The sequence below is a fragment of the Anarhichas minor genome, unplaced genomic scaffold (genome assembly GCF_050575085.1).
Source record: "Anarhichas minor isolate MPS153535 unplaced genomic scaffold, ASM5057508v1 ptg000136l, whole genome shotgun sequence".
Taxonomy (NCBI): Eukaryota; Metazoa; Chordata; class Actinopteri; order Perciformes; family Anarhichadidae; genus Anarhichas; species Anarhichas minor.
This window is the reverse complement of record NW_027466582.1, coordinates 1,742,501-1,770,152: the sequence shown is the minus strand read 5'-3', so window position 1 is coordinate 1,770,152 and position 27,652 is coordinate 1,742,501. Positions and strand designations below refer to the sequence as shown.

General features: G+C 43.1%; 1 protein-coding gene across 1 annotated transcript; it reads left to right on the top strand.

Annotated features, from left to right (window-relative positions):
• The first annotated feature begins 2,652 nt into the window (after nucleotides 1–2,652).
• On the top strand, nucleotides 2,653–25,290 carry ube2j1 (ubiquitin-conjugating enzyme E2, J1). The gene is made up of 8 exons (XM_076083844.1): nucleotides 2,653–3,009; nucleotides 15,264–15,337; nucleotides 16,768–16,899; nucleotides 17,427–17,511; nucleotides 19,581–19,686; nucleotides 22,060–22,189; nucleotides 22,706–22,828; nucleotides 24,248–25,290. Exons 1-8 carry the CDS (start codon nucleotides 2,979–2,981, stop codon nucleotides 24,518–24,520), a joined length of 954 nt encoding a protein of 317 aa, XP_075939959.1. The 5' UTR covers nucleotides 2,653–2,978; the 3' UTR covers nucleotides 24,521–25,290.
• Nucleotides 25,291–27,652: the final 2,362 nt, after the last annotated feature.

The following is a 27,652-nucleotide window of genomic DNA, read 5'->3' as shown; positions in this document are numbered from 1 at the left end:
GATTTCATGACACCTGCTTCATAATAAAGCATGTATTGTGGCTGGCACATAGAGCACCAGAGGCTCTGTGGATGTACATCATGCAGCAGAAGCACAGCCAAAAGGTCAGAGGTCTCTGGTCCGTACGGCATGTTCATGACTCCTGTGGGTTTTGACTTTGCAGGAGTGGGTTTTTAACGCCCCCGGCATCCGTACATGACTGGAGCAACTGACTGCGAGGCTTGAAGTGCGTGGGCACACACGCAGAGCAGCTGGACTGCACTTGATGCGTGTGACATGAGTCAGTGGTCGGGCGTCCCTTCGTTGCTTTGCAATGTGATCTTGAGATTTGACGTTCGTTCTGCGCAGTGGTCAGTTTGAAGTGATGATGCAGGGTGTTTGGCGGTCGAGCACTCAGCTTTAGTTAATATTCTATAGAAGTGACACGCTGCTCTGCTGTTTCAGCCGTGTTGAATACAGTGAAATGTAACCACAGACAGTGCGCGAGTGGGCAAATGTCTGTGACAAAGGGATGTTTTCTTTTTCCATGTCATCCTTAAAGAAATACCGTTGCTTCTTAATATGCAGGCCTAATACCCTTATTTTAAACACACAAAAAATGAAGCAGGTGTCTTCATCACCTCATCTGTGCAGGAACAGTGATGACGAGGTCACCCTGGAATGCTGGTTATTACCCGCTGACAACTGCTTTTATATTCTATTGGGGAGCGTTGACAGGAGATGATATTTAAAACTGGTCTAACTCCCAGCTCGTCAAATACCAACGCTTTGTCGGCGCCCCTCGGTGTTTGATACCGAGGCTTTCAACTAAACCACAATGTAAACCCACCCTATCTATCTATCTATCCATCCATCTATCTATCTATCCATCCATCCATCCATCCATCTATCCATCTATCTATCCGTCTATCCATCTGTCTATCCGTCTGTCCGTCTGTCTGTCTGTCCCATATAATAGGAAAACAGTGTCAAACTACATCCAAAATTACATTTAAAATTGCAAAATTGCCATTGTTTTCAATCTGACAACAGTGTTTTGTTTTTAAGATGCAAGATATTATCTTCAATGAACTGGTTCAAACTCCATTAATACCTTTTGGGCAAAGTCATGAACAGATCAAGATCAAAGTGCCCCCCCCCCCCCCCCCCCCCCCCATTTACCTCCATAAAGCTTTCAAAGTGTCTGTGAAATCTCCATAAACCTGCTCTGTGAGTTCCAGATTTCTGTGTATTGCTTCATGCCTGAAACTGGCATTTGCTTGAGATCTCAGCCTTTGAATAAGTTTTGCATTAATGTTGAGGGGCAAAAAGAAAGTGAGAAACAGTCAGGTATTCCTCCTGCCATATTCAAGTCTTTGGGATATTTTGAGGCGGGAAGAGGAAGGCAGGATGGTGGCAGTTTGGTCTAAACATAAAGATGGATCAGCGGCGTCTCATGGTGGAGCGGTTGAAAAACAACCTGAGATTTCGAGTCTCTGTCAGAGTCACATGAAGCAGAGCGACTGCGACTGTCGACACTTTTGAGTCAGTAAAAATAACATGCAGGGAACATTAAACAGAAGATGGGACCTGGAATATCTCATCTATTCCCCTCTTCACCTGACTGCACCTGCTCATGCACCAGCTTCCCTCAGCACCCAGGAATATAGAGTTTAAATGGACAAAAATATTATGCACAAGTATAAATGTGTGCAGAATATTTCTGAAATGTCAGCTGCTTTTGATCTGTAGCCGTGACCTGCATCATCAAAATGTGAACATAATCTATAAGAATCTGTTAAGATCTACATGTGACATCTTCTTGAATCCGACAAACTTATCTAACAACGTGTCAGTCATGTGACTTTGAGGTTCTACAGCGTAGAGGAGTCTGGTGTAAAGTAAACTAACTTTTAAAGTAGCTTTTCTCACATTCTAAAAATAACAAAAACACAAGTTAACAGAATTTAATCACCTTGTAATAAATCCCTGTTTACGGTTTTAAGTTAACAGGACTGACCCATTTCTATTGGAACAAGAAACCTGCTTGATTTGTTCAAATCATCTTTTGTTTGGCAAAGCATCTTTTTATTTTCTTTAAAAGTTAATCTAAGTCCTGACAACTTGTCATATAAATATACATTAGGCCGCTTTATGCATACCAGGCCATTGAAATTACTTTGTATTGACAGGAGGTTGAAATAAACATGATCACAACGCACCCTGCAGGGATGCACTAAATGTTCGATACCAATATAGGTTTTTTTCGTGTTTTTTTTAAAACAATTTAATCATATTTCACACCATATTTCATTATAGTTACACATATATATTTTTTAAATATTAGGTCCTTGAATTTTAATATGAATTTGTGAACACTATAAATCATTATACACAAATGTATATTTGGTTTTTCCAAAATAAAATACAGTATTTCAGTGCATGACATTTAGTGGTAGGCTAATCTAAATTCAACAGAGGTTACATTTCACAATTAAATATTTAATTGCTTATAAGATTAAAATATTTATGGTGAATTTTTTTTTGTCATAGAGAAAAAAAATCCTGTTATAATCATATTTAAAAAAGTCCTTTGCAATAATACGCATGCGCTGCCTCAGACCTCGGAAGAAAGAGAAGAAGAAGAAGAAGAGACAGCCAATAGTCAGTCACTTCCTGTTTACGTTTCCATAAATGACGTCACGAGGATAACATTGAAGCAAAACAGTTTCAAAACCGAAACAGCGGATAACTTGAGAAACAACTCTTCAATAACCGTTGAGACGACTGTACACTGATATATTATACTGCAGCTGCACACCGGAACACCGGGCACAGCGGACGACCTCCGGTTTCCGCTGTCCTGCTCATATTTGAGGACCGAAGGAAGCTAATAGCCGGGGCTTGCTAACGTGTAGCTAACGTTAAGTAGCGGTATAGGTCGCTTGTAAGCTAAGTTAGCTAGCGAGTTAGCATCAGAAACAACAGCATCTGTTAGCATGGAGAATAAATACAACCTCAAGAGTCCAGGTAAGCTCTCTTTTAAATGTTCTGCAGCTCTCAGAGAAACCCACCAGTTCACTTTATTACTATAAAGCTACAATAACTACTTGTGGTAAGTTAAAATGAAATGACTACATATATATTTTTATTTATTTATTGGTTTATTTGACAAGGGACAGTGCACATTAATACAAACATTACTGTTGGCAGATGTTTCAAAATAAACCTAAGATTACACTTGCATAGTTATGCAATGTTGACCCTTTACAGAGCGTGCAGAAACAATGAAAGAAGTGAGAATAATATAAGTAGTATCATCATTCAGGAGACTCTTATACTATGTTGTCAAGTACTAACAAGACACATTCAACACACAAAGCAAATAAAATGAGGGATAACTATGTTAAATAGAAACATGGACTGAAGACAAGATGATGCTGTATTGTTAGACACTAAAAACATCCATGTCAGAGGAACAAAACATGAAAGCATGCAGAGTATGTGAAATATATAAGTCAGTCAGACACAGACGAACAACAATAAAAGACATGCAGGTAGATGAGGGTCGACTGGCAATTTCAAGACAGACAGACAGAGGGATGTTATATGTATACGTATATATATTAAATATATTGACTATTTCTTAGTGTTTGCTGGTTTGTTGGAGGTACTTTGTATTTGCACTGAACAGAAACATCTGTATTCACTCATTAGTTGCATTGACTCGGCTCTCTTCCTGGGCTGAAGTACGTGGTGTAGAAGTAGTAGAAGGTGGCCTAGTTGTGATAGTGGTGATTTGCATGGCTATTTACTGAGCGATATACAGTTCATAGGTTATTTTCCCAAGCAACAAGTGAGTCACATGCAGTATCGAAACTTTTCAAAGCAACATTAGCAGCAAAGATGAAGCAGCTGTTGGTCATTGGTTATGACCAACAGCTGTTGGTCAATGCACTTCTGCTACTTTAGTGATTTTAATACATATGCGAGCGAGCACTGCAGTAGAGAGCATAATGATGTGGCATGTCGACACCCGTCTCAGGTTTCAGATCACTGTATGTTATGTGCTCAGGGGTTTCATCAACTGTGTGTGTGTGTGTGTGTGTGTGTGTGTGTGTGTGTGTTTGAAGTGTCAGCAGGCACAAACGTCTAGAAAAACAGTTACTGGTACGGTAGTGAAAGCAGTGAATTCATGCCACGTATCACAAGTACTTCTTTGAGAGTCCTGTAGCTGCTGTTTGCTCTGCGGGTGTACACGTATGTACACGTGTGCAAACACATGCAGGTGCGTGCATGATTTGTCTAGAGCCAGCGGGTTGGAACGGTTTCAGTTTTGATATTCAGAGTTTCAGAAATCACAGAGATAATCTGACTGGTGTTTAATGCACATGTTGAATCACCATAAAACAAGGCAAACTAATACAGTTAGTAAGTTAGTTAAACTATAATATTCAACAGTGGGGCTGTAACTTATGATCAGTTTCCTTCTTGATGAATGTGTATGTATGTATATATTTATTTGTGTATATATCTATCTATCTATCTATCTATCTATCTATCTATCTATCTATCTATCTATATATATATATATATATATATATATATATATATATATATATATATATATATATATATATATATATATATATATATATATATATATATATATATATATATATATATATATATAGATATCTATCTATCTATCTATCTATCTATCTATCTATCTATCTATCTATCTATCTATCTATCTATCTATCTATCTATCTATCTATCTATCTATCTATCTATCTATCTATCTATCTATCTATCTATCTATCTATCTATCTATCTATCTATCTATCTATCTATCTATCTATCTATCTATCTATCTATCTATCTATCTATCTATCTATCTATCTATCTATCTATCTATCTATCTATCTATCTATCTATCTATCTATCTATCTATCTATCTATCTATCTATCTATCTATCTATCTATCTATCTATCTATCTATCTATCTATCTATCTATCTATCTATCTATCTATCTATCTATCTATCTATCTATCTATCTATCTATCTATCTATCTATCTATCTATCTATCTATCTATCTATCTATCTATCTATCTATCTATATATATATATATATATATATATATATATATATATATATATATATCTCGTACTTTCCAGCTGTCTCCATTTAGTCTGGCCCTTTAATGTCCCTAAAGATCACATCCACAGTGCTGTACATTATATTTCTGGTGTATAAAATGTTCTATATCCTTCCGTACTGTATCTTTTCACACCAGAGTGTTTTTTCTAAGTTCAGGGCTGACTGAACTCGTGGGATTGTCTCTCTTTTGTTCTCCTGGCTTCACCTCTGAGCTGAATGTGGTGGAAGCAGCAGCCACAGAAAAGTAGAAAGTGCTCAGACTTTGGAGGACTCCTCTCCTTTCTCTGTGCTCTGGGTATTTCACATCTTTTTGAGTCTGCTTTTTATTACGTAAGCGTGTCTCCTCTCTCCTCTCTGGACCGATTCTGAATCACACTCAAACTACGCATTACATAAGATGATTTCGTACGGAGATTATCGCCCCATCGCCTTGGGCCGGTGACCTGACCTCTGCAAACCCAGCGGAGGCCAGAGGCCCTTGTGAGGGAAAAGGGGCTTTTCCTTGTCATCTCTGCTTACTGTTACCGGAAGGAAGAGCCAAATATGGGCATGGGATTTGGAGCACCGGAGCGCCTGTCACAGTGCATCCAGCCGCTGGCAGGGAGCGTGGTGTTAAGAGGATGCTGTGCCGAGACCCGGATCTCCTCTTCCAGCTCAGCATCCCTCGCAAGTTCATTCTGGAGGAATGTGCAGCGTACGACCGACGGACAGAGTCAGTGTAGAGTACCGCTTATGTAGCGAGGCAGCGAGTAATGCTGTGGAGGTCTGCGTAGTGGATGGGGCAATGTTGAAATGCTCCAACTGATGATACCGTTTTAAGATAAAACAACAGTATAATGTAATTATAGGGCTGCCTTCCTCTTAGTCGATCAGTCTCCCTATGTAGATGGACTCAATCTAATCCAACAAACACACAAGTTTTAGTTCATTATACACCGATAAAAACGCAGTTATGAATAGTATATTCAATTTCTGCTAATAAATCCCACTTAACTACAAACCTACACACTGGTCCTTTAAACTATACATGAGTAGTTGTTGAAACCCCTGAATTGTAATATATTCTTTCACAGAGAGATCTGGAGTTTTTGCAATAATACAGAATCCTTGTGTGACCCTCTGAGAGACAGTCAAACCAGCTTCATTAGACATGCTAGAGCAAACCACAGGGAGAACATTGTCTTCAAAGCCGGACGATGCCGTAACGAGCGTCTGAGCCGCGGGTTGGCTTCCAATCGGAAGATCGGTGGTTCAATCCCCGGCTCCTCCAGTCCATGTCCAAGTGTCCTCGGGCAAGATACTGAACCCCAAATTGCTCCCAAATTGCTCCCGGGACTAGAAAGGCACCTTAAAATTGCCATTGACAAAAAGGCATGTGTCTCAATGATTGTTCAATCAAGGGCTGCACAGCATGATTCCTGTCAGTTGATGAGACCAACGCCGCGGTGAAAGAAGCCCTCCTGTGATGGTGTGAAAGTACACATTTATATTGTGCTCGCACTCGTTTGATTAATATTCAGCTATCAAGGGCAACCATATTCAAAATCCCCCCCCCGACACACACAAACGGGAACAAAGGTGTAGATGCTTGTAGTCTATGGAGACTGTTGATTCAGACAGAAACCTGCTTTGATTTACGGGATGTGGTGTAAGACATCGTAGCTGGGACAAAGTGTTTGAGAACAACATATCGTAGGGACTTTAACCATCCTAAAAAGTCAAAGTCGTTATTGATTTTACTGGTATTTGACCGAGTCGGTGCAGACATTTGCATAGATTGAAATGAGAACATTTCTGGTGTGTGAGATTTGTGATATACTTGACGGGGGGGGGTCCTAATATTGTATTCATTCACTCAAACATTACAGCAATGCAGTCTCACCTGGTGGAGATCTGCAGTCTACATCCTCTAGTCTATGTTAGAAAATCTATATTTTTAAATACCAATATTGGTAGGGCTCCTTTTTTTTGTGATTACGGTATTATCATAACCGATTTTTGCCCAAAATCTTCTAAAAGTTCTGACAATGGATCGGCTCTGTAGACGGGCTGATGTGGGAGATCGGATATCGTCCTCTGAGATTCGGCTTTGACACCAGGACGTCTTGTCCATGACCCGAGGAGTCCCTCTGGAGTGTGAGTCCTGCCATCCCATGAGAAGACTCTTTAAAGTGGCTCATCTTTCATTCTGAAGTGCCTGTCCAGCCCTGATAGCCTATCACACCTCCGCAGGGCACTGATGGATTCTCCAAGTGGAAAATCATGACTTACTGGTGGCCTCGAATATGGAGAGAATCTTTTAACCTGAATAGCTTTCAGCTGCAGCTCTCTCGGTCCATCGGTCCACCCTAAAAGTGTCTTTCTGTCTGACCCATGCCACCAGTATTTTCAACAATGTTGGGATTTGTAAAACTTTCTTAGGTAAGAAAAAAATAAGTATTTACAGTATTCAGACCATGGATGTGTATATAAAGTGGACGTGGTCGTTGTGACATCACCCATTGGTTTATCGACTGCGTTTTTTGAAGCCTTGAGTTCGGCGTTTTGGCCATCGCCTGATGAAAGAGTTCGACGCACATGATGTGTTCAAGCATCGTTGGAAAGATGAAAATCTGACCATAATGTCTGTTTTTACAGCTTCTGGCTGTGATAAACGGTGTAGTTTTGCCGATTATTGAAAGAAAAAATACTTTTCAATCCCGTCGGTGGGTTTTGGGGTTCAGAGGGTTAAAGGCACTTCAGCATTGCTTCTCTGTCTAGATCCAGAGGTTCCTGCCTGATTAGATAAACAGCATGTGTGTATACAGTATGTGGAGATAGATAACTGGAAAAGGAGGATGGTACAAAAGTTAGTATTTTCTGCACAGTCAGTCCTCCCACACACAGCCATAATGTGCTGCTGTCGCTCTGGGATTGAGGCCAAGGCCTGCTGGGCAGTAGTTGAGACCACTGCTCCCTGTGCTGTCAGGACAACTTAGGCCACACATCAGACGTATTGTCTCCTCGGGCACCAGGCATGTACCATACACTGAGGTTGAGCTTACAATACATACAGACAGGCACAACCCGTAGTTATTGACCGCACCGTACTGTATGCTCCCGGAGCCCTGTTCCTAAAAGTAGGACCAGCGCTGAATGATTCATCGTTTTTTTTTATATCGGCATCACAATTCTCAGAGTGGGACTGTCAAACTGCGAGAGCCGCAATTTAATAATTCATGGTTAACGATGTTTAAACAACCTGTAGGCAGCAGAAGTTTTAGTTGGAAACGTAAGTAGAGACTGTTGGTGGTTCAGTCACTCAGCTGTAGGTGGTTATACGCTGGAGTGCAGTAGTTGGATGGGTTTCTGGTTTTGCCGGTTCGTTGCGGTGTACAGACTCAAACCAGTTTGTATTTTACGCAAATTTGTCATTATGACACATTCTTGCAATTACAGAGCAGCCTGCATCAGCAAACTGCAGACGGCTTCACAGCGCTAAGTCCAACTATTACAGAGAACCTTTGGATTATTGCAGAAATGTGTTCTGTGGCAAACAAAGGCTGATGAAATTTACACGTTTTGTTCAGCAAGATAATCCCCACAAATGAACACAAAACCCTGTATTGTTGTACTTAAATCCTTGCCTTTGAATGCAGAGTTGGTTTTTTATCCAGAGCATCCACCCCACAAACGTTTCTCGGACGCTTTGTAGGATTTTCCGGCATTCCCCCGAGCTGCTGCTGGTCTCTCTCGTATGGTAATATCTCTGAATGCCAGAGGGGGGAAACAAATGTTCTGCACTGCAGGTTAAACAATTAACTCTGTGAGTAGCGGGATATCACGCTCTCTGTCTAGCTTGTGTCGGTGCTATTTAGGCTCGACCAAAGGTGGTTTCGTGGAAAATGTCACAAAGTCACTTGCGTAGCTTTAATGTTTGAAACCTTTTGTCTGTGTGCTTTTTTTTTTTTTTTTTGTGGTTCAAGAACACCAACGAAGTGCAGTTTGTTTGTCATGGTCACCTCTCTGTTTGACCACACAGTCAGTGCAAACAACACGGTCCAGCTTGTCAGCATATAACTTTAAACTAACAACCTAAACAGAAGCAGTCAGATGCAAAAAACAATCGTTGTGTGTCCTCTGGTTGTGAAAAGAAGTCTGGTTGTATAGAAGTCTATGAGAAAATGACTCTACTTCTCTCATGGTTTATTACCTCAGTAAACATGCGGCCGTATTCCAAGATGGCGACGGCCGTTATCGCCGAACTCGAGGCTTCAAAACGTCCACAAACCAATGGGTGACGTCACGGTGACTACGTCCTCTTCTTATATAAAGTCTGTGGACAGACCTCGACTCATCTCGTCACTTTATCAATGAAGTTAACAGAAGACGCCGTCGCCTCACTCATGAAACTTGTGGCCTTTGCTTTATAAATTAGTGCCTCTTGTTATTTTTGCCTTAAGCTTGATTCTTAATCTCACACGAAATGTAAAACGCTGCAGGAAAAACCCTGCGCACAATACACCACTTATAGGTTTGCCTCAGGTAGTTAAGTGTAGATGACAGAAAGCTGGCGAACAATGTGGTGAAATCTGCTGTTAAACGTGTGAGCACATCATATCAACGCTGTAAGCTCATCGCCTTAAAAGCTCTGAGTCGGGACCTCCAGGATTTGGCGGTGACGGAGCTCGTCCTGTCTGTGATGCTTAGCTTCGCTTAAAGAGATAGTTCACCTCAAAATCAAACACATTTGTCCTCTTACCTCTACTCTTATTCATCAATCTAAATTGTTTTGGTGCGAGTGGCCCAGTTTTGGAGATATCGGCCGTAGAGATAATGGGACTATATCGTCTTGTGGTGCTCAAAAATTGAAAAAGATTTATTTATTTATTTAAATTCCACAAATCTTGACCCCGGTCACTCTGGGTGATCCACAGACCTTGTTGTGAGCAGTTTTCATGTAAGAATAGTCTTGTTTATACAACTGTAGCCAAGTTCCCTTGAAAGTTGAGTTTTGTGAGTGTTTTAAACCCTGACAGACCTCAACAACAAGCTCTACGCTATTTAATCCAATTCTATTCATTTAGGAAAAATAAATGTTTTCAGTAACGGGAAGTTAATTTGCCAAGTTAAAAAGTTCTTCTGTTTTGCAAACGTCTATAAAAATATGCAAAATGCTGCTGATACGTCCCAGACTCCCCCCCCCCCCCCCCCCCACACACACACGCACACGCACATGCACACACACACACACACACACACTAACTAACTGTTTCTCCTACAGCCAAAAACCTTTCACTGAATTTGTTGTTCAGAAGAAACATCCAGAGTGATCTGGCCTAGTTTGCAACCATAATACCCCCTACTGTTCCACCAGCAGAGAACATTTAGTTGAGACCAAAATCTTTCAATGCAGGCGAGGATTTAAGTGCATGAATATACTCTGGATTTATGAAATGAAAGAAAACATGTGGGAAACCAACGATGAAAGAAACACACCTACAAACACTTTGCTCCTCACACTCTCAGCACACATCTCCAGAGCTTTGCATTGACGTCACAATAACAGACATCAGACCAGCGTATCAATCAGCATTTTCAAAGTTGTCCCTCCTGGGGTCCACGACGGCGGATTGACATTTCTCTCTCCATCAACAACGGCTCTGCAGCTTCCGCCGAAGGTTAAAAACTAATTTCAAGAGATCCCTCACGTCACCTTCTCCCAGCTGATTCCTCCTTATCTCCTCTTTTCATTCTAATTCCGGCCTCTTCCGCTCTCCTCGGTCGGTATTTTCCGTTCTCCGTGCACCGCTCCCTTTCGTCTGTCTTGCATAACAAGTGTGCGCTCTCGGGAACATCTTGAGGACTCTTTGTTCTGATCCTTGCACCCTTGGATACCAGCCGCTTGTGGTTTTTTTGGTGTTGTAGAAAGAAGATACTGGTGTGTTTGTGGCAAACTTTAAAGGTGCCGTCTCCTTATCAACGTTCAGGGTTCGTCTGCACACAGCAGGCGATGTCCAACCTTCAGAGAATTTCCGTTTCCTTTTATCCTTCGTTTTTCTTCAGCGTGAGAAACAACTCGACGCATCGGAGAGCCTGAGCTCGACAATCAAAAGTGAAGCTTTTTTGGGGGGAAAGTTTTGTCAGAGTTTCTTCATTGTTGTTTTATTTCATCATACCAAGTTTTCAAAATAGTGTGAACATCCAGAGACCTTACGTCAGACTGTGGAATAGTTCCGGCTCTTTAATTTTGATATTTTGATATGAGATTAGATATCAGAAAGAGTAGCGGACAATATCCTAATGAATTAATCATATCTTATGCATGTATATAATGTGTATGTACATACTGTATATATATTTATCATAGCCTATAAACCCCAATAGTAATGTGATCAAATTGTTGTTCTTATTAAACTGTTCTAGTGGGGTAAAATAAAGTTGTATAAGAGTTCCTAATGAGCAACAACGCAATATTTATATGAATATGTTTCCATTTTTATTGATTTGTAAAATCGCATACAAAAGCCTGCAAAAGGGTTGAACCGTAGAAATAGTAAAACGGACATTGAACTGTTCTCCTTGGACATTTGATAAGTACGAAAGAAAATGGCGACGGTTAGTTATGTTGACAACAAACGACAGTCGTAAAGTGCCGTTGCAGCTCGCTAGGAAGCATACGCTCCATATAACAAGTGGACGTAGCCGCTGTGACGTCACCCGTTGGTTTGTGGACTCTGGTTTTATAGCCTCAGGTTTGGCATTTTGGCCGTCCCCATCTTGTTTTTTGCAACAGTGGACATAATTGGACTACGAAGTTCTGACGCCTTGGTAGAGACGCCGCATACGACTCTGGTAGAGACCCGTCAATCACAAGGGAGCCAAGCCCAGCTGACTCTAAATGGACCATAATGTACTAAATGAACATCATGCTGTACTGAAGAAGACTTGAAACTAGAGATTGAGACCATAAACTCATGTTTACAATGTTTACTGAGGTAATAAATCAAGAGAGAAGTAGAGTCATTTTCTCATAGACTTCTATACAAACAGAGGAGTCGCCCCCTGGTGGACATTAGAGATAATGCAGCTTTAACACATGAAGCTTTGGGATGTATGGCTGGCTAGTTAGCTTCGGAGTGAGGAGGAGAAACTGTCCCATCAGCCCCCTGTTCGGCTCATTCCCCCCCCGCCTATATAGCTGGCTCAGCGTTTGTGAATTTGAAATATTCTGCCGCTGCCCGTGATGGATGGAGCTCACACGGCGGAGTGCTGCAGCCGTATATTGAGCCCTTCACAGATCTCTGCACAGTTAAGCTTCCTGTCTGTTATTTAATTTGTTGGCTCTAATGTGCGGGCGGGGGGGGGCACATGGGCAAACAGAGATTCTGTTGAAGCTTAACGTTTTCACAAAAACTCAACAGATTGTCATTGATGAAGGTGGAATTTTGAGAGTGAGGATGAAACGAGAAGATATAATCAAACCAACAGCTCGTGTTGGAAGAAGTACTCCGTGTTTCTACTTCATGCAGCGTAAAAAGCCGTTTCCTTTCTCAGAGCTGCGATGTGAAAACCTTATCTTGGTAGATAACAGCACACTTGTAATGCACTGCAGCAGGATTTATGTTTTGTTTTTGTAATGTTTGTGTACTGAGCTGACTCACACAGATGCTGGTACTTTCTAAAAATAAAAGGGAGTTAATTAAGTATTAATGGATAAGAAGTGAGGGAATCATAAGAATTACAATTTAATTAAATGTATTTATTTAATAGGGAAAACAGAGAACATGTATATATAAATTATTATTGATGCACTAATGTGTTTATCACTTAAATGTTGCAGTTATGATAACTGATCATAGTGTATTTGCTGATTGTATTTTGTATTAATCTGAACAAAGTAACTATATGTGTGTGTGTGTGTGTATATATATATATATATATATATTTGCCTATGAATGGTAGTGAAGGAGAAGTATAAATTGGCAGAAAATGGAAATACTCAAGTACATTTGCTTAAAAGATGATGTTCCACAACAAAAGCCGGTTATTTCATTATTCTAGTAGAAATGTAGCTCAGCTCTTCTGTTTCAGACGTCATTCAGTGAATTATAAGATTCATCTCACGTGTGTGTAGAGTTTTGCATTTTACACGTCATCACGCTGGGATACAGTCGCCTGAAACTGATCAGAACACGAGGTGTATGTTGATCACTTTTGATCGTAGACGGCTACGTGAGAATTTATTCTCACACGGGATCAGTTTCTCATCTTCGCCCCTCGTCTAACTAGTTTAAAGTTCGAGTACGACTGCAAGTGCTGCATGAGGAGAAGGTAAACACACACGTCTTCTATATGTGTGTGTGTGTGTGTGTGTGTCCAGTGTGAGATTACTGTGGTTGGTTCTCATCTTCTCAGAATCCAGAGAGAACACGTGCCCTGAAAAGCCGCGTGGTGTCGGTCCATCATCGCTCCGCTGCTCCGCTCATCCTTGCAGCTTACACATCCTCTAAGCTTCGCCTTCATCAATGTTATTTTCTCCCACCCATCACGCCGCTGCCCTTCGTCTTCCTCTCCCGTGTTTCATTTCACAGTATGCATTCACAGCTCCGACACCCAGTCCGCACTCGATTGGATTCCAAACCAATTTTGCCTCCATGAATACCTCGTAGTTCTGCTTTTTTTTCCCATTTTCAGCCCCGTCTCGTTTCCGTCTTGCAGCTCCGGCAGTAGCGGCGAGCATAAGAGAGCAGAATTGACCTCGCTTTTCGACAGCTCAGAAAGACTTTTTTGAACTTGCGATGATCACTTTGTTCACGCGAGGCTGAGACTGTGACACCAGACGCTGTTGACTCACGAGCTTGTGCTGAAGCACGATGGGATGTGTGACCTAAAGCTTCGCCCCAAACGGACTCTAATGTGGCCTCACTGTAAGGACTTTGTTAGTCAGCATTACATCAAGGAGCGTCTCTGTGATTAACCACCATCACCATCATCATCCTCTTCATCACCATCATCATCCTCTTCACCAGCTGGACTTGTGTAACCACCCTTCCCAGAGTGATGCGGTTGTTTGTGCTCAGATTAACTCAGCAGGCCTGAGTGTGTTGTGGGCCGGGTCGTGACACGAGGGGTTAATGCCAGCAGATGTTTCTCCGCTGCCTCATTTTCAGAGTGTGTGTGTGTGTCGCTGCCGCACACACACTATTATTGATTAATCTCACCATTACTTTCTTTACCAATCCATTAATCATTCGGTTCATTTCCTATCATAAAAGACAGAGAACTGTGAAATATCTACATTTGAGAAGCTGGAAGCAGGGAACTTTTGCATTTCTGCTGAAAAAGTGACTTAAAGTTACCGTGAAGAACTTTTAACTGGTTATGAAACCGTCCCAATTTAATACTGATGCCTCTATATGACCTACATCAGTAAACTAGACCACCAGCTGTCAGACCCTGCTGCAGTAGAATGAGAGGTTTTCTAAAGGGAGTCCGGCGTTTGGAAACACTACCGCTTTAGTCCACAGGGACCGCCAAAAACAATACTGAATAAAAGTTCCTCGTAGTAGCTTTAAATGCTCGATTCTCAGCTCCTCCACAAGCCTCCTCTGTCCTCGCTCCTCATCACCTTCGAGGTGCATTTAAGGAACTAGAAGATCTTCCATGATGGCGGAGGGGGAACGCACAAAATATAACTTCGGTGTCTTCTTGGACAGTTGCGTAGAAACAGAAGTGCCAAAGGTGGTTTTAGATCCAAGCTTTTTGGATTGCACATTTGAAGGAGCCTTGTTTTACTGTGGCTGTCCGAATGAGTGACAGTCAGTGTGGTTTTTTAGCGGAGACTTGCCAGCACATGGAGCTCTATCGCTCTGCATGCTCCTCTCATCTGTCCGTCTGAGTTAACGTCCTGTTACCCAGAGGAGCGATGCATTTACAGCCTTCTGCATCTGGAAATCAGAAGATGTTGGCCTGTGAAAACAAACGCTGCCGTTGTTGACATTTGGGTGTAATTGTCGGGTTTCACACGCAACACATCGTGGTGTGCACTGAACATGTACGCTGTAATGATCATGAATTAGACTCTTTTATACCCTTAAAGAGACTAAACTCTGTGTTCTTCGTTTCCATTGAACAACCAGCGGTGAAGAGGCTGATGAAAGAGGCTGCTGAGCTGAGGGATCCCACGGAGCACTACCACGCCCAGCCGCTGGAAGTAAGTCCACCGCTGTCCTGTAGTAACTCTTTACTAGATTACTTTAGCTGCCGATCACCAACATCCTGTAGAGTCTAGCTCAGGGGGGAGCCAAAGGTCTCTAAACTACATTTGCACATATATGACTAAAATCATAATAACACACTTACTGGATAATTTATACAAACGTCTGTGTGTATACTATTTAATTTGATTTGACCTCGGTAAGAAATGGTAGTTGTCATCCTGTTCATACCTGGTATTTATGCACATTATGAACATTTCCAATAACTCATGAGTTAGATTAATTTAATTGGGAGTAGACCAACTCATTCAACGCACTGAATCACTTTATTCAAATTGAGTATTTTGTTCAGGAATTTGTAATTTATGGTTTTCATACAACTCATACAATCTTTGCACTGTAGTTTTGTCGATAGCTTCTATCAGTAATAATAACGTATTCACCAAAATAATCAAATGTGGGAACGTGGTGACAAATATAACACCACATCCAGTTTTACCTCCAAATAAAGTGCTTTAATTAATCTGACAGCATTCCTACTGTGTAAGTGTCCTTGAGCACAATACCGAACCCCAAATTGCTCCTGGCGTTTGAAAGAAAATTGGATGTTACTTTATGTTTTTAATGTAACATAAATGAACCCTATTTGCATCACAATGTAACGATGTCAATAGTTAAATGTGAACAAATAAAACCATCACACACATGCATACTTCCAGAAGCTTCTAGCGAGAACCAGGTCATTCTTGTGAATCATGTAGTCTGTTAAAATGAGGCTGGAGCGGCGGTGCCGGGTGATTAAGGAGAGCGTGACTCCTCGGGTGAATGCGTCATTAAAACTTGAGGTAAAGTTTTTGTTTCGTTACTCTCGTGGTGTTCGGAGGCCTCAGGGCTGAAGGGCATCACGTGACGATGACATGCGAGAGTTTCCTGTGAGTCAGGTTTGATTTCATGCAGCCTGAGCAGATATAGAGAGTTGACAGTGTTGCTCGGAGAACAACCTACTGCCGATTGTTGATTTTAGGGAAATTGAGGCGACGACGCACCCCCCCGTCTACATCAATGTAGCTGAGGTGGAGCAACAGTTTTAGGTTTCTGGGAATCGGCACCGTAGAGAACCTGACATGGTCACCTCACTTCTCCACTCTGGTAAAGAACGCTCATAGATGTCTGTAAACTTAAAGGAAGACTTCACCCACTAAATGACCATTTGTATATCAATTACTCACCCTGTGTGACCGTTAAATTCTTAAAGAGAACTTTCTCAAATGCTTCCACCTGAATGGAGAAAACACAAAACATAGTTTTGTTCTATCTCGTGTAGCATCGAGGGACTATCTCATGCGATAAATGAACCGTATCCCGATTCAGACTGACGTGAGAAGTCGCAGGTTTGTTATCTCTGGACATTTCTCTGTTTTTGCAGGATAACCTCTTTGAGTGGCACTTCTCCGTTCGCGGGCCCCCAGACTCTGATTTCGACAGCGGGGTTTACCACGGCAGGATCGTGCTTCCCCCAGAGTACCCCATGAAGCCCCCCAGCATCATCCTCCTCACGGTAAGACGCCGCCGACGACGGCCACCTATCAAATCACATCCGATTATTCTCCCGCCGAAGCCCGACGGCAAGACGTCAAATCGGATGAGCGAGGAGTGTTAAAATGGACGGCATGTCGTTTAACCCTCAGCCAGTTCTGGTTGCAGCGCACGTAGTGACAGTTGTCAGACCGAAGCCGGGGCTGTCATCACACTGTCAGAGGGAATGGCTCTGGTTTTGTGAGAATACGAGGCGCTCTTATTGTATTCAGACAGCTGTATGACATCTGCACTAATGATAAAAAGCTGGAGTACTCTCAATTGCTTTGACAGACACTTTTTCATTGTGTCCAGCTACTTTTCTATCTCTTAGTTTGCATTCATCATTTCAAAAATCCACTCACTTTTTTGCACCGTAGCAGCCGGCAGTTCCTCGTTCCGCACTGTGCCAAACTTCCACGTCTTGTCGGCTTGTCATAACAATGCTTTATTCATTCATCTCCGCCCACATACTCACCTCCACTTTCTTCGCTTTGCTTTTCCTCCTAGCCGAATGGAAGATTCGAAGTTGGCAAGAAGATTTGTCTGAGCATCTCTGGCCACCATCCGGAGACCTGGCAGCCCTCTTGGAGCAGTAAGTTTCCTCAACGTAGAGTCACGAGTTCTCCACCTGTCGCTCTAGTTACTTCTTTCCCCAACTGCAAGTCTGAAGAGTCCACAAAAGTATGAATATTGAGTCTTATTATTTGTAGAACTGGAAAATGTTATTAGTTGTCAGTACATGCGAAATGATTTTAATGGCAATCATCAACTCGTTCTACTCTCTGCAGCACAAATACAAGATTTAACATCAGACGAATGGTGGCTCAGAGTTTTAGTGGGCTCTGCGCTACTATTTATTAAACGGGGGAAGTTAAATAAATAACATTTAAAGGTAAGGCCGGTCTGCAGTTGAGGTAAACACAGACCCCACTCTCAGATGACTGAAGTATCTCACCTTTAACCGGAGAGTTGAAGATGCTGCCGTCTTTAGTTGGAATAAGAAACCTCCAGACTTCAGGCCCTCACAACATGGACCAGCTATGTCTTTATGTTGACAATATTTCCCTTCCTTTTGCTGACTTCTGCTTTCACGACGCAGCATTTATTCAGAGGAACTCGGTGGGAGACACGGGGCTTCTTCCTCAAAGCCTTTTAGTTTCCTCTCATAACAAACAAACAACAACTATTAAATCAATAACAGAATCCAATTTCAGTAAAACGTTGATCTTCTTACCAACATGCTGCGGGTCACATGGCTGCCCGTGCCTCAGAGATCCGACTCCCCCTGCTGTGTTGTGTAGAAGTCGTGTCTCATTATTTTAGGAATGACCGCAGTAAGCCTGGCTGGATAACCGCACGTTGCAGCTCTGCATTTCACAGGCAGGTCAGCTGTTACACGCACGCCCACATATGGAATGAAAACATCCCCTCAGATTTACATTTTCATATTTTACATATTAATTTAGATTGATTTATGAGTATGGACTAATAGAGTTGTGCAGGACTGAGCCCTAAAACGGGGAAATTAGTCGGCATGTTTACGCTTCCAGTGGGCTTCTGGTTAGATGCCTGAAATATTGTCTGTGGTTAAGAGACTTGAATGTTTTGTTCTACAATATAAAATACGTCGGTAGTGAATATGAGCCTACTAAACTTCTTTAGCTTAGTGGTTGTGACGTGACGTCATGTGACCGCGGTGAAGTTTGTTGATGACGTTGAAGATTATCTTGCTGAACAATTTATGACTCTGTATGTGTAAAACAGTGTTTTTTTCTGTTTACATAGTCTTTCTGTATTCAACATTTATTATAGCATATTGTAAATGTCTTATTATAAGAGCTGAAGATTGTCAAATAGGAGTCGTAAGTATACACACGCGTGCACAGATTCATTCATTCATGTTCAAGTTGGAAGTGAATCGTAACAGACTTAATGCTATCAAAGTCAAATGTGCTTCTTCTTGTATTAATTGAAGACTTTCAGACTTAACTTCCTGCTCTTACTTTGATTTTTTTTTTGTTTACTTCATTGAAACGAGACTGAGTGAAGTCTAATTCATGTGACGGGTTTTCATCTGCAACTTCTTAACTTGACGCGGTGTGTAGAGCGCTGATAACAACTGTCAATCAGTCCAAATGTTGTTCAGCCCCACCACGCAGCAATTAAAATAAATGGAAAAGAATATTAGTGTGCATGTACTGCTGTCATTGTTTGGTAGTTATTATAATAATACCCATTGTGGAAACCCTTTTAAAGTAGGCTGATCTTTCAAAGACAGTCGGACATAATCGGTTTCCAGATGCTTCATCCGGCGTATCGGATGGACTGAAGCACAGACCGAACGCAGCCGGTCATAACAGAGACACAAACCAACCGTTTGACCCCGACCGCATTGCCAGCTGGAGGAATGTGTGAGCGCAGACGCACGGTGGATGTCCTCGCGCAGGCCGCGGGTAAATCCAGGCTTACGCTGGGAAATGAAAGCATCATTCCCACTTATGTAACACGGGGCACCGAGCATGACGACATGTGCAGCCTTGCCGTGTCATTGAACCGTCTCTGCTGTTAGCCCAGGAATGTTGAAGAACCTGCTCTGATTTGAATGTTTCTCATCTCCTCTTGTGTTGTTCTTTTTCCTCCTCTCGTCTGTGTCTCTTGCAGTCCGAACCGCCCTGATAGCCATCATCGGATTCATGCCAACAAAAGGAGAGGGAGCCATAGGATCTCTTGATTATACTCCAGAAGAGAGGAGGGCCCTGGCCAAAAAGTAAGATTTGGTAGACGACAATCTTCCCAATCCCTCTGCAGGGTGTGTGTTTATGTGTGTGTGTGCTATACAGACTGATAATGAGGTGAACAGCGGTGATATGATCTCGCATGCTGGATTAGCAGCCCCACCGGTGGAGGATGTGATCAGTGCCGACATTACATGCATGATGCCGTTTGGGCGGCATTAACGCGCCAAACTCCACGCGAGCATGTAATGTAATCAGCACCTGAGCCCCCGAGGATGTGCATCCCCTCCATTATCCCCTCCGATAACTCCTCAGGCACAAGAGGGGAAACAAGTCCTGGTACGGCAAGATGACAAAGTCATTATCGCCAAAATGCCCGGCCTCTGGAGGGAGCATGAGTGGGCACGCCGCTCCTCATTTCACACCGAGGAAACGGTACAAAAGCCCGAGAAGGAGAGGATGCAGCTGAAGTCCATCTCCTATTAGCAGGTGTGACGGGGGTCTCGATCACCGGGCTGTTTCATTAGCACATGGAGATGAAATAGAGGCGCGTTGCTATAAATATTATCTCCCCGATGGAAAACCTTTTTTTATTTAAGGCTGAGACGGCACTTTTTTTGTTTTTGTGGTTGTTTCTGTGCCCGTGGCGATTGTGAGAGCTGTCAGTCAGAAAACGGGGTTCTCTGATACTTTGTCAAAATACTTTGAAAGTTTGTGACTGACAAGTAAGCCGCCAAAGACGCGGCTCATCTTGTGATGTTGGCAAACACAGACGGGGCCCCGTGGAGGAAGCTTCAGGAAGGAATATGACAAACGTCAGTCATTTCTGTCACCCGTGTGCTCATTTCATAAATGGGAGACGAGCTGTCGTTGCATATATTGTGATGTTGGTAAAGTAATGTACAGTGTGAGGATATAGTGGCCCAGCTGATGGTTGGGATGGAGGAAGGCTTTACGTTATCTTCTTCTTTCGTCCCAGTTAAAGCAGTTTGAGTTCAATCAAGTCATATAAGTTTATACACTTGGTTCACTCTTCAGAGCTGGAGGTTGCCGCCTGGTACAAATCCTCAGATCCATCACACATAAAGTAAATACGATAACTTCTGCTCGAGGGATGTCCCATTCACAGACAGACTTCCTGGCATTTGGTCCAGCAAGATTAGAGTAAAACAACCACGTAACTCTGATCAGTGCATTCACTCATGAGCACAAATACACTCGGGGAATCGTTACGGAGATTCATCTCAGATTTCACAAACCAGATCTCCAGTTTTGGCCTTTTGTCTTTAAGCTCAGATGTGTTCTTGATGATCGGCACTTCTGCCTTAAAGGGATCAAACGGTCGTTCATGTGAGCAACCGTCAGCCGAGCACGTCTTCACGGCCTCCGCTTTTGGGAATGTGGACGCCGTGATGACTGGAGGCGTAAGAGCACATTCACAAAGTGTGCGCTGCCTAATAAGCCCAGCTTCTTCTTCTTCCCCAGCTACAGCCTAACTTCACTTGAATAGAATCCAATCTTCTGTTTGACTCCAGAGGAAGACACTGATTTGGATCATTTAGTACCATAATGTATCCAAATTTATCCTCGCCACCTTTTAGCCTGAGGGGCGCCACGGTGGGGATGTGGCCTTCCTCAGCGTGATTCACGCCTCCTCTTCACAGCTGTAACATCAGCCCATTAGCTGATGAAAGAGGCGATTTAGCTTTTTCTAAGACAAATCCACAGAAACCTCTTTCATGTGTGGCAACTTCATGTTTTCTCTTTCTTGCCATCGCTGCACTAAGCGTCTGTGTTGATCCTTCACTTAGCGATGTTGGCGGAGCACTCAGCGGTCTGAAGCGTTAGCTTTACGTGCCACAGGTGGGGAAGGTTAAAAACAAACGTGTGAGGCAGCCGGCAATACAAAGAGGCACACAAACACACCCTTGTTTACACACAGATGCACACACAGATTTTGAGGCTGGGGTTTCTGCCAGGTAGAAATATGGGCAGCTCAATCTAATCTTTACAGCTTCATAGCCAAGGTGCCAAATTACCATTGGCCAAGCGTCAAATGATGGTACATCTGTCTTTGGCAGATAGATCAGTGTGCCGCCCAGCGCACAGGCTGCTAACTTTGTGAAGTTTCACTTTTAAGTGTCTGACTAATTCAGAGGTCTTTGTCTGCTTTCTCTTTCTTTGTTTGTGTTGATGATGGCATATTAACTAAAATTATTTGTGTAAACAACGTCCTCGATTTCTTTCTTTCTTTCTTTCTTTCTTTCTTTCCCCCCCCCCCCCCCCCATAACATAAGTTAGTAATTTATGTAGGCTACACAACCAGGTCTACAGGTCTGTTGTGCCGGCAGGATGCACTAAATATTAGAGCATCGTGACATGACCTCTCCATGTACCATGTGCAGGTCCCAGGACTTCTGCTGCGAGGCGTGCGGCTGCTCCATGCACTCTGCCCTTATGGATCTGACCCCCAACAGCAACCCCAGCGCAGAGGACCACAAGGCCAAAGAGCTGGCCCAGCGGATCAACTTCAAGGTACAACAGAAGTCCTGTTTGGTGTTCGGGCTGGACAATGAACCAATAACCAATAACTGTATGATTTAAGTGAGAATACTAAAGGTCTGTGGCCTTATTTAGCTCAACAGCCGAGAGACAGCAGGCCTTTATTTGAAACGGGTTTATAATCCCCATGTCTTACAAGATACTCGATCATATTCTCTCTTTGGCTTGACCGCCAGCTGGATTCTCGCGATATCACGAAATAAAGCGAGAATCGCAGCAACAAGATCTCACACAAAAATCCATCTTGTCAGGCTTCAAGTAATGCGATTGTGTCCCGCAAGCCAGAGCACGGACCAATCAGCATCCTGGGAGGAGCTACTGGCAGCTAGGGGCGGGGCTTAGGTTGTTCTTAATAACAATGGCAGCACCTGAAGAGGCTAGCGTAGCTGCTGATCTGTAGCATCAGTCATTTCAGACCTGGAGAACATTTCTTTATTAAAATAAGAAGAGCAAAGATGTTGTTGTTGACTTCCCTGTGTGTTCATGCAGGAAGAGTCCAGCTTATCCAGACAGGCCAGCGAGAGCGGAGGTGCAGAAAGCGAACCTCCCACACTCACCGAGGGAGACGCCTCCACGTCTGCAGGCCAGGACGAGTCTGAAGGGCCTGAGCAGGTGGGTGTTAAACTGCCACTCTGGGGTCCCACAGCACAGCACTTAACCCGCCTGCAGCATTCATAAAAACCCGGCCCGTCTTCAGCATTCAATCCTGGGTGTTCTGAAGCTCCTCGGTGTTCAATCAAAAGGATTATGTGGCCCCCGTCTGTATGCAGACAATTACACATATTTCACATTGTTCCTTTTTTAATTGGTGGCACGCTTCATCCCTCGCCGACGTCCCACTGAGCTCCCAAATCATTTTGAATATGCACAGAAGGACGGAATGCTGCATGCTGACTCTGCAGCAGCGGTCGCTTGAAGCCTGTGCTTCTGTGGTTTCTTTTCCGATGATGTGCACGAGCTTTGTCGCCTAAGAGGATTGTTGTTGTTTTTTGGCGCCATCTGCTCCACACAGAACCAGTCTGAAGGAGCAGAGAGGACTTAGATTATTGTCTCTGGGGTTTGGATGAACTGACGAGGGGACACGTCAATAAATAGGACTCGCCATCTGCCGCTGAAGTTGGAGGGACGAGAGTTGAAACTCGTCCGGGTCCACGGTGTCCCACAGTGCCTTGCTGCTGTTCCCCGAGTACAGAGGGATAACTGTGTCTCTAATTGGGTGAAATGTGTGATCTCTGTGCTCATTGGTTAGTCGTCCCCCTCGTTCTATCGGCACTGGTCACGTTTGATGAGCGTCGTAACTCTAACATTAAGGTTTTAATGTGCTCATCCAGGAAGCTCACTTATTATTCCTGTGAAGCTGCATAAAAGAAAAAGCATCCCAGCTGTGTTTTAATTCAGTCAAACTCACGAGTTCATTATTCTCATCTCCATATGTTTTACATTTCCGTTGTAGGACAATGGAATGAGTGTCAATTGATGAGTGATTTGATTGTATCGCTCATAAACCAGCAGTCGTGTCCAAGCTGTTGGCTGCGCTGCTGATCATCGCATCATTATTTTTACGAGGACAACACTGTCTGACAGAATCAACATAAATACAGTTTACTGGCGACGGCTGAGCTGTGTGATCGGCTAGTTGACATTAGAAATGAGGGATCACAGTAGTTGTCTTTGTGTGTTGCACCAAATTTTGTGACCCACCGGATTTAATTCAGAATTTTGGCCATCGAACGGGTTCATCGTAGTATTTCACATATTTCAGTGGTGGAAAGTCAAAAGTACTGATTGTAAGTACAAATGTACTTGAGTTTTTTCTTGTCATGCTACTTTCTTCTCCACTACATTTCAGATTTAAATATTGTACTAAATACTCCACTAACAGCTCTAGCTACTACCTAAACCACTTGGAATTCATACAAAGAGCTTAAATATGATGTTTTTCTAATGAATTAATCTACCTAACCCGACCACATCACACCCGGATACAGTGAGCATGATCGATTAGTCGAGTAACTGTTTCCTCCTCCACAGGCGGAAACGTCTCCGTCCACGGGAGCAGAGGAGCCCCCCCGGGCCCCCACCGGCACCGGCCGCCCTCTGAGCCCGCGGCAGCGCCGCGCCCAGCAGCACAGCCAGCAGGGCCAGCAGAGCCGGCCGGTCTTTGCCGCGGCTCCTCGCCAGCCTCGGGACGAGGGCCACGCGGGCTCCGTGGTCCTCATCGTGCTGCTCACTCTGGCCCTGGCAGCGCTCATCTTCCGCAGGGTCTACCTGGCCAACGAGTACAAGTTCGACTACGAGCTGTGACCGCTCACCTGGCCGGCCCTCCCCCCTACTCCTCACCCTCTAGTAACCCCCCCTCCCCACACACACACACACACACACACACACACACACACACACACACACACCTGCTACCACCCGAACAGAACTATGGCCAGCCGATGTGGAGCCAGAGCCGAGGCGGTGGCCGACGCTGACTTTGTGCCCTCTCTGCTCATCGGCAGAAGGAAACTTTTATTCCTGCGGAGGAGCCGCTCCACCCACCACAACACCTGCAGGGTGTCTTTTAATCTTTGTCAGTTTTACTCTCCAGAGTGTCATGCTTTTGTTTTTAAACAGGGAAGCTGTTTGTGATCAGTTCAGCAGCCACACACACACACACACCCCACATGTACCCTTCCATGTAATTGTTCCATCCTAGGGCTGCTGCTTGCTCCCATTATTTAATTAAAAGTGTAATATAATATGTCAACACGATTATAGGGGATTTAAATTAAAGTAATGGCTTATGGAAGCATCTGCACGGAGTGTATGTGCCGTAATGACTTCTTCTTCTTTACACGCTTTAACTTCCTGTTTGGTCACATCAGTCACACCACACAGGGCTCTATTTTAACGGTGCAACCAGCTGTTCATAAGGCTGTGGTTGGTATGAATGTAAAGTCTGAATCCTCCTGCGTCTCCAGGGATAATTAATCAACATTAATTGCCAAGTGGGTCATAAACCTTCCTGCCCCTGTACAAATTGTTTTATTATTTAGTGGTAAAGAAATAACAACAAAGATGAAAGTTGATTCTCGTGTTTATTCTTTAATTGTATAGTTTCACCCACATCCTCACACGCTACACAACTAAACTTCCAGGATAACTGAAATGCTCGCTTGCACTTCAGCTCATAAACTTTGTCTTTACCTGCCGACATTTTCTCACGTTCCGTTGGTTCTGTGCACTTGCAACTCTCAACAGAACTGAGAAGGGAGTGAGATGACTCACGCGTAGCATCTGAGAATACAACAATGCCACGGTCGAACACGTGAGTTACTAGATTTACTTGTGTACCTCGGGCAAGAGGGCAATCCTTACTGATGAGCCCTGATGTCACGTCGTAAACAGATCACATTGTAATTAATACGATATAACAACACTGCCGATCAAGAATAAAAGATGGAATGCCACTGTTTAACAAAGATTGGAGAGGAGGAGGAGTGGTGAGTCCTCTGTGTTTTTAATAAGCGCTGGCATATTTCCAGCCAGCTACTTTATTATTTTTCATAGCGAGTTGCTTAACGCTCTTTTGATGTCGGGTGCCTTGCATCTAATTAGGTGAAACCTAATCCATGAAAGTGAAAGCTAAACTGTTTCGTGCTTCTGAGTTCTGATGAGTGAAACCGATGCGGAAGTGTCGTAAACCTGCATTCTATCTAGTGTCCACCAGGGGGCAACACCTCTGGTTGTATAGAAGTCTATGAGAAAATGACTCTACTTCTCTCTTGATTTATTACCTCAGTAAACATTGTAAGCATGAGTTATGATGTTTAGTCGATCCTTTAGCCACTTGTTAGCAACCGCCTTCCTTAAGACACATTAAAGTATCTTATATCGTAGAGCAAAACATTAAAACCTCTTAAGCTTGTGTTAACCACAGACCTGATCTCAGGCATCTAACCAAAAACACATTCAAAAATCACATTGATGTCGAGACGAGGGACCCGGAGGTTTTAGGACTCGTTCCTGCTGCACTCTATCGTGCTCTTTAAAGGTGGTCACAGGATATGACGTAACACCTCCTATAATCAAATTAAACTTTTATTTTAAAGCCAATTGAAATGGTTGGAGAGTGTTTAACTGCAATTGTTTACTCAAGGTGTTCAAAATTGCTGAAAATATTCTGTATTTAATTCGCGAAGTGACTTTGCTCTCCGGGCGTCTAAGGCGAGCTGCTCTGTGCTTCCTCATTTCAATGAAAAATCTGGGTACAAAACAACGCACCACCTGAGGGTCGGAAACATATCAAACTGTCAGAGCGCTGCTTGCGCCGGTCGTCGTGTCGCCACTGACGCAAGCGCCCACAGCGTAATGATTGTCCAGCAGGCCTGTGAAGCGAAGGAGCCGACTGATCCAGGATCGGCTAAAACACAACGTGTTTGGTGAAGCGCAGCACGAGGCCGGAGCACTTTGAACCGTTCTCACCGCTTTACATTTTAGGGATTATTAGCGCCAGTAAACATGACGACTTTCTGTCTGTGTACTCTCCACAGCGAGCATGACTCGGCGTCTGATTCTGCTTCTGATTTTTATACTTTATTTGAATCAGAAAGTCATTTTTTCTGTGGTCACTGTGATGCCGTTCATTTATATCCTTCCTCCCCTGCTGTTTTATGGCATTCACTGTGCATTAATCTCTCGTTTGGCTTTCATTCTCTGAAGATGTATGCATCATTTTATCCCCCCCTGCTCGTATAAATAGACCCAAACACTGTCTAACGTTTACGCTCTTTTGTTTTTTAATATACTTTGAGTAGGGCTTTATCACCCTGACGAGACTCAGAGGAACTAGGAAGCAAATTAAATTAATTATCTGCACAGCAGCATACAAATAGCTCGGAGGTAGTCGCAGTCTTACTTCTTGGAAGGACAGCTCTGTCTCTGTAGTTTTTAGCAACATTCAAAATACAGCATGAATTTTAACTGGAGCTTGACTCTCAAGGACTTTGAACTTTTACTGAAAGTCACAATAGACTTGTTTTTGACTGACTTAAGACGTGACTTGGACTTCAGTAGATTTGAGACTTAAAGTGAAAATCGCCCTCAAGAATCAGAAAAATGTCCGCTTCACATTGACAAGACTTCTGACTTGTTTTGATTAACTCTCGACTTGCAGACGAGGACTTGAGACCCATTTGGGGAGACTTGAGACTTGATTTTCACTTCTTTTTTCACGTCTTGACAGTGGCGGCTGGTGGAACATGTCCTAGGTAGGGCTGTGCCACATCCAATCAATTTCAGCAAACATCCCAGAATAATTTAATGCAAAAAAAATGAAGGTATCAAACACGCATTACTACTTTGCAGTTAAATATTTAACATTCATTCCAACATGAAAAAAACAGTAAATAACACTTTGATAAACACGTCAGGACATCTTATTTTTGTCCC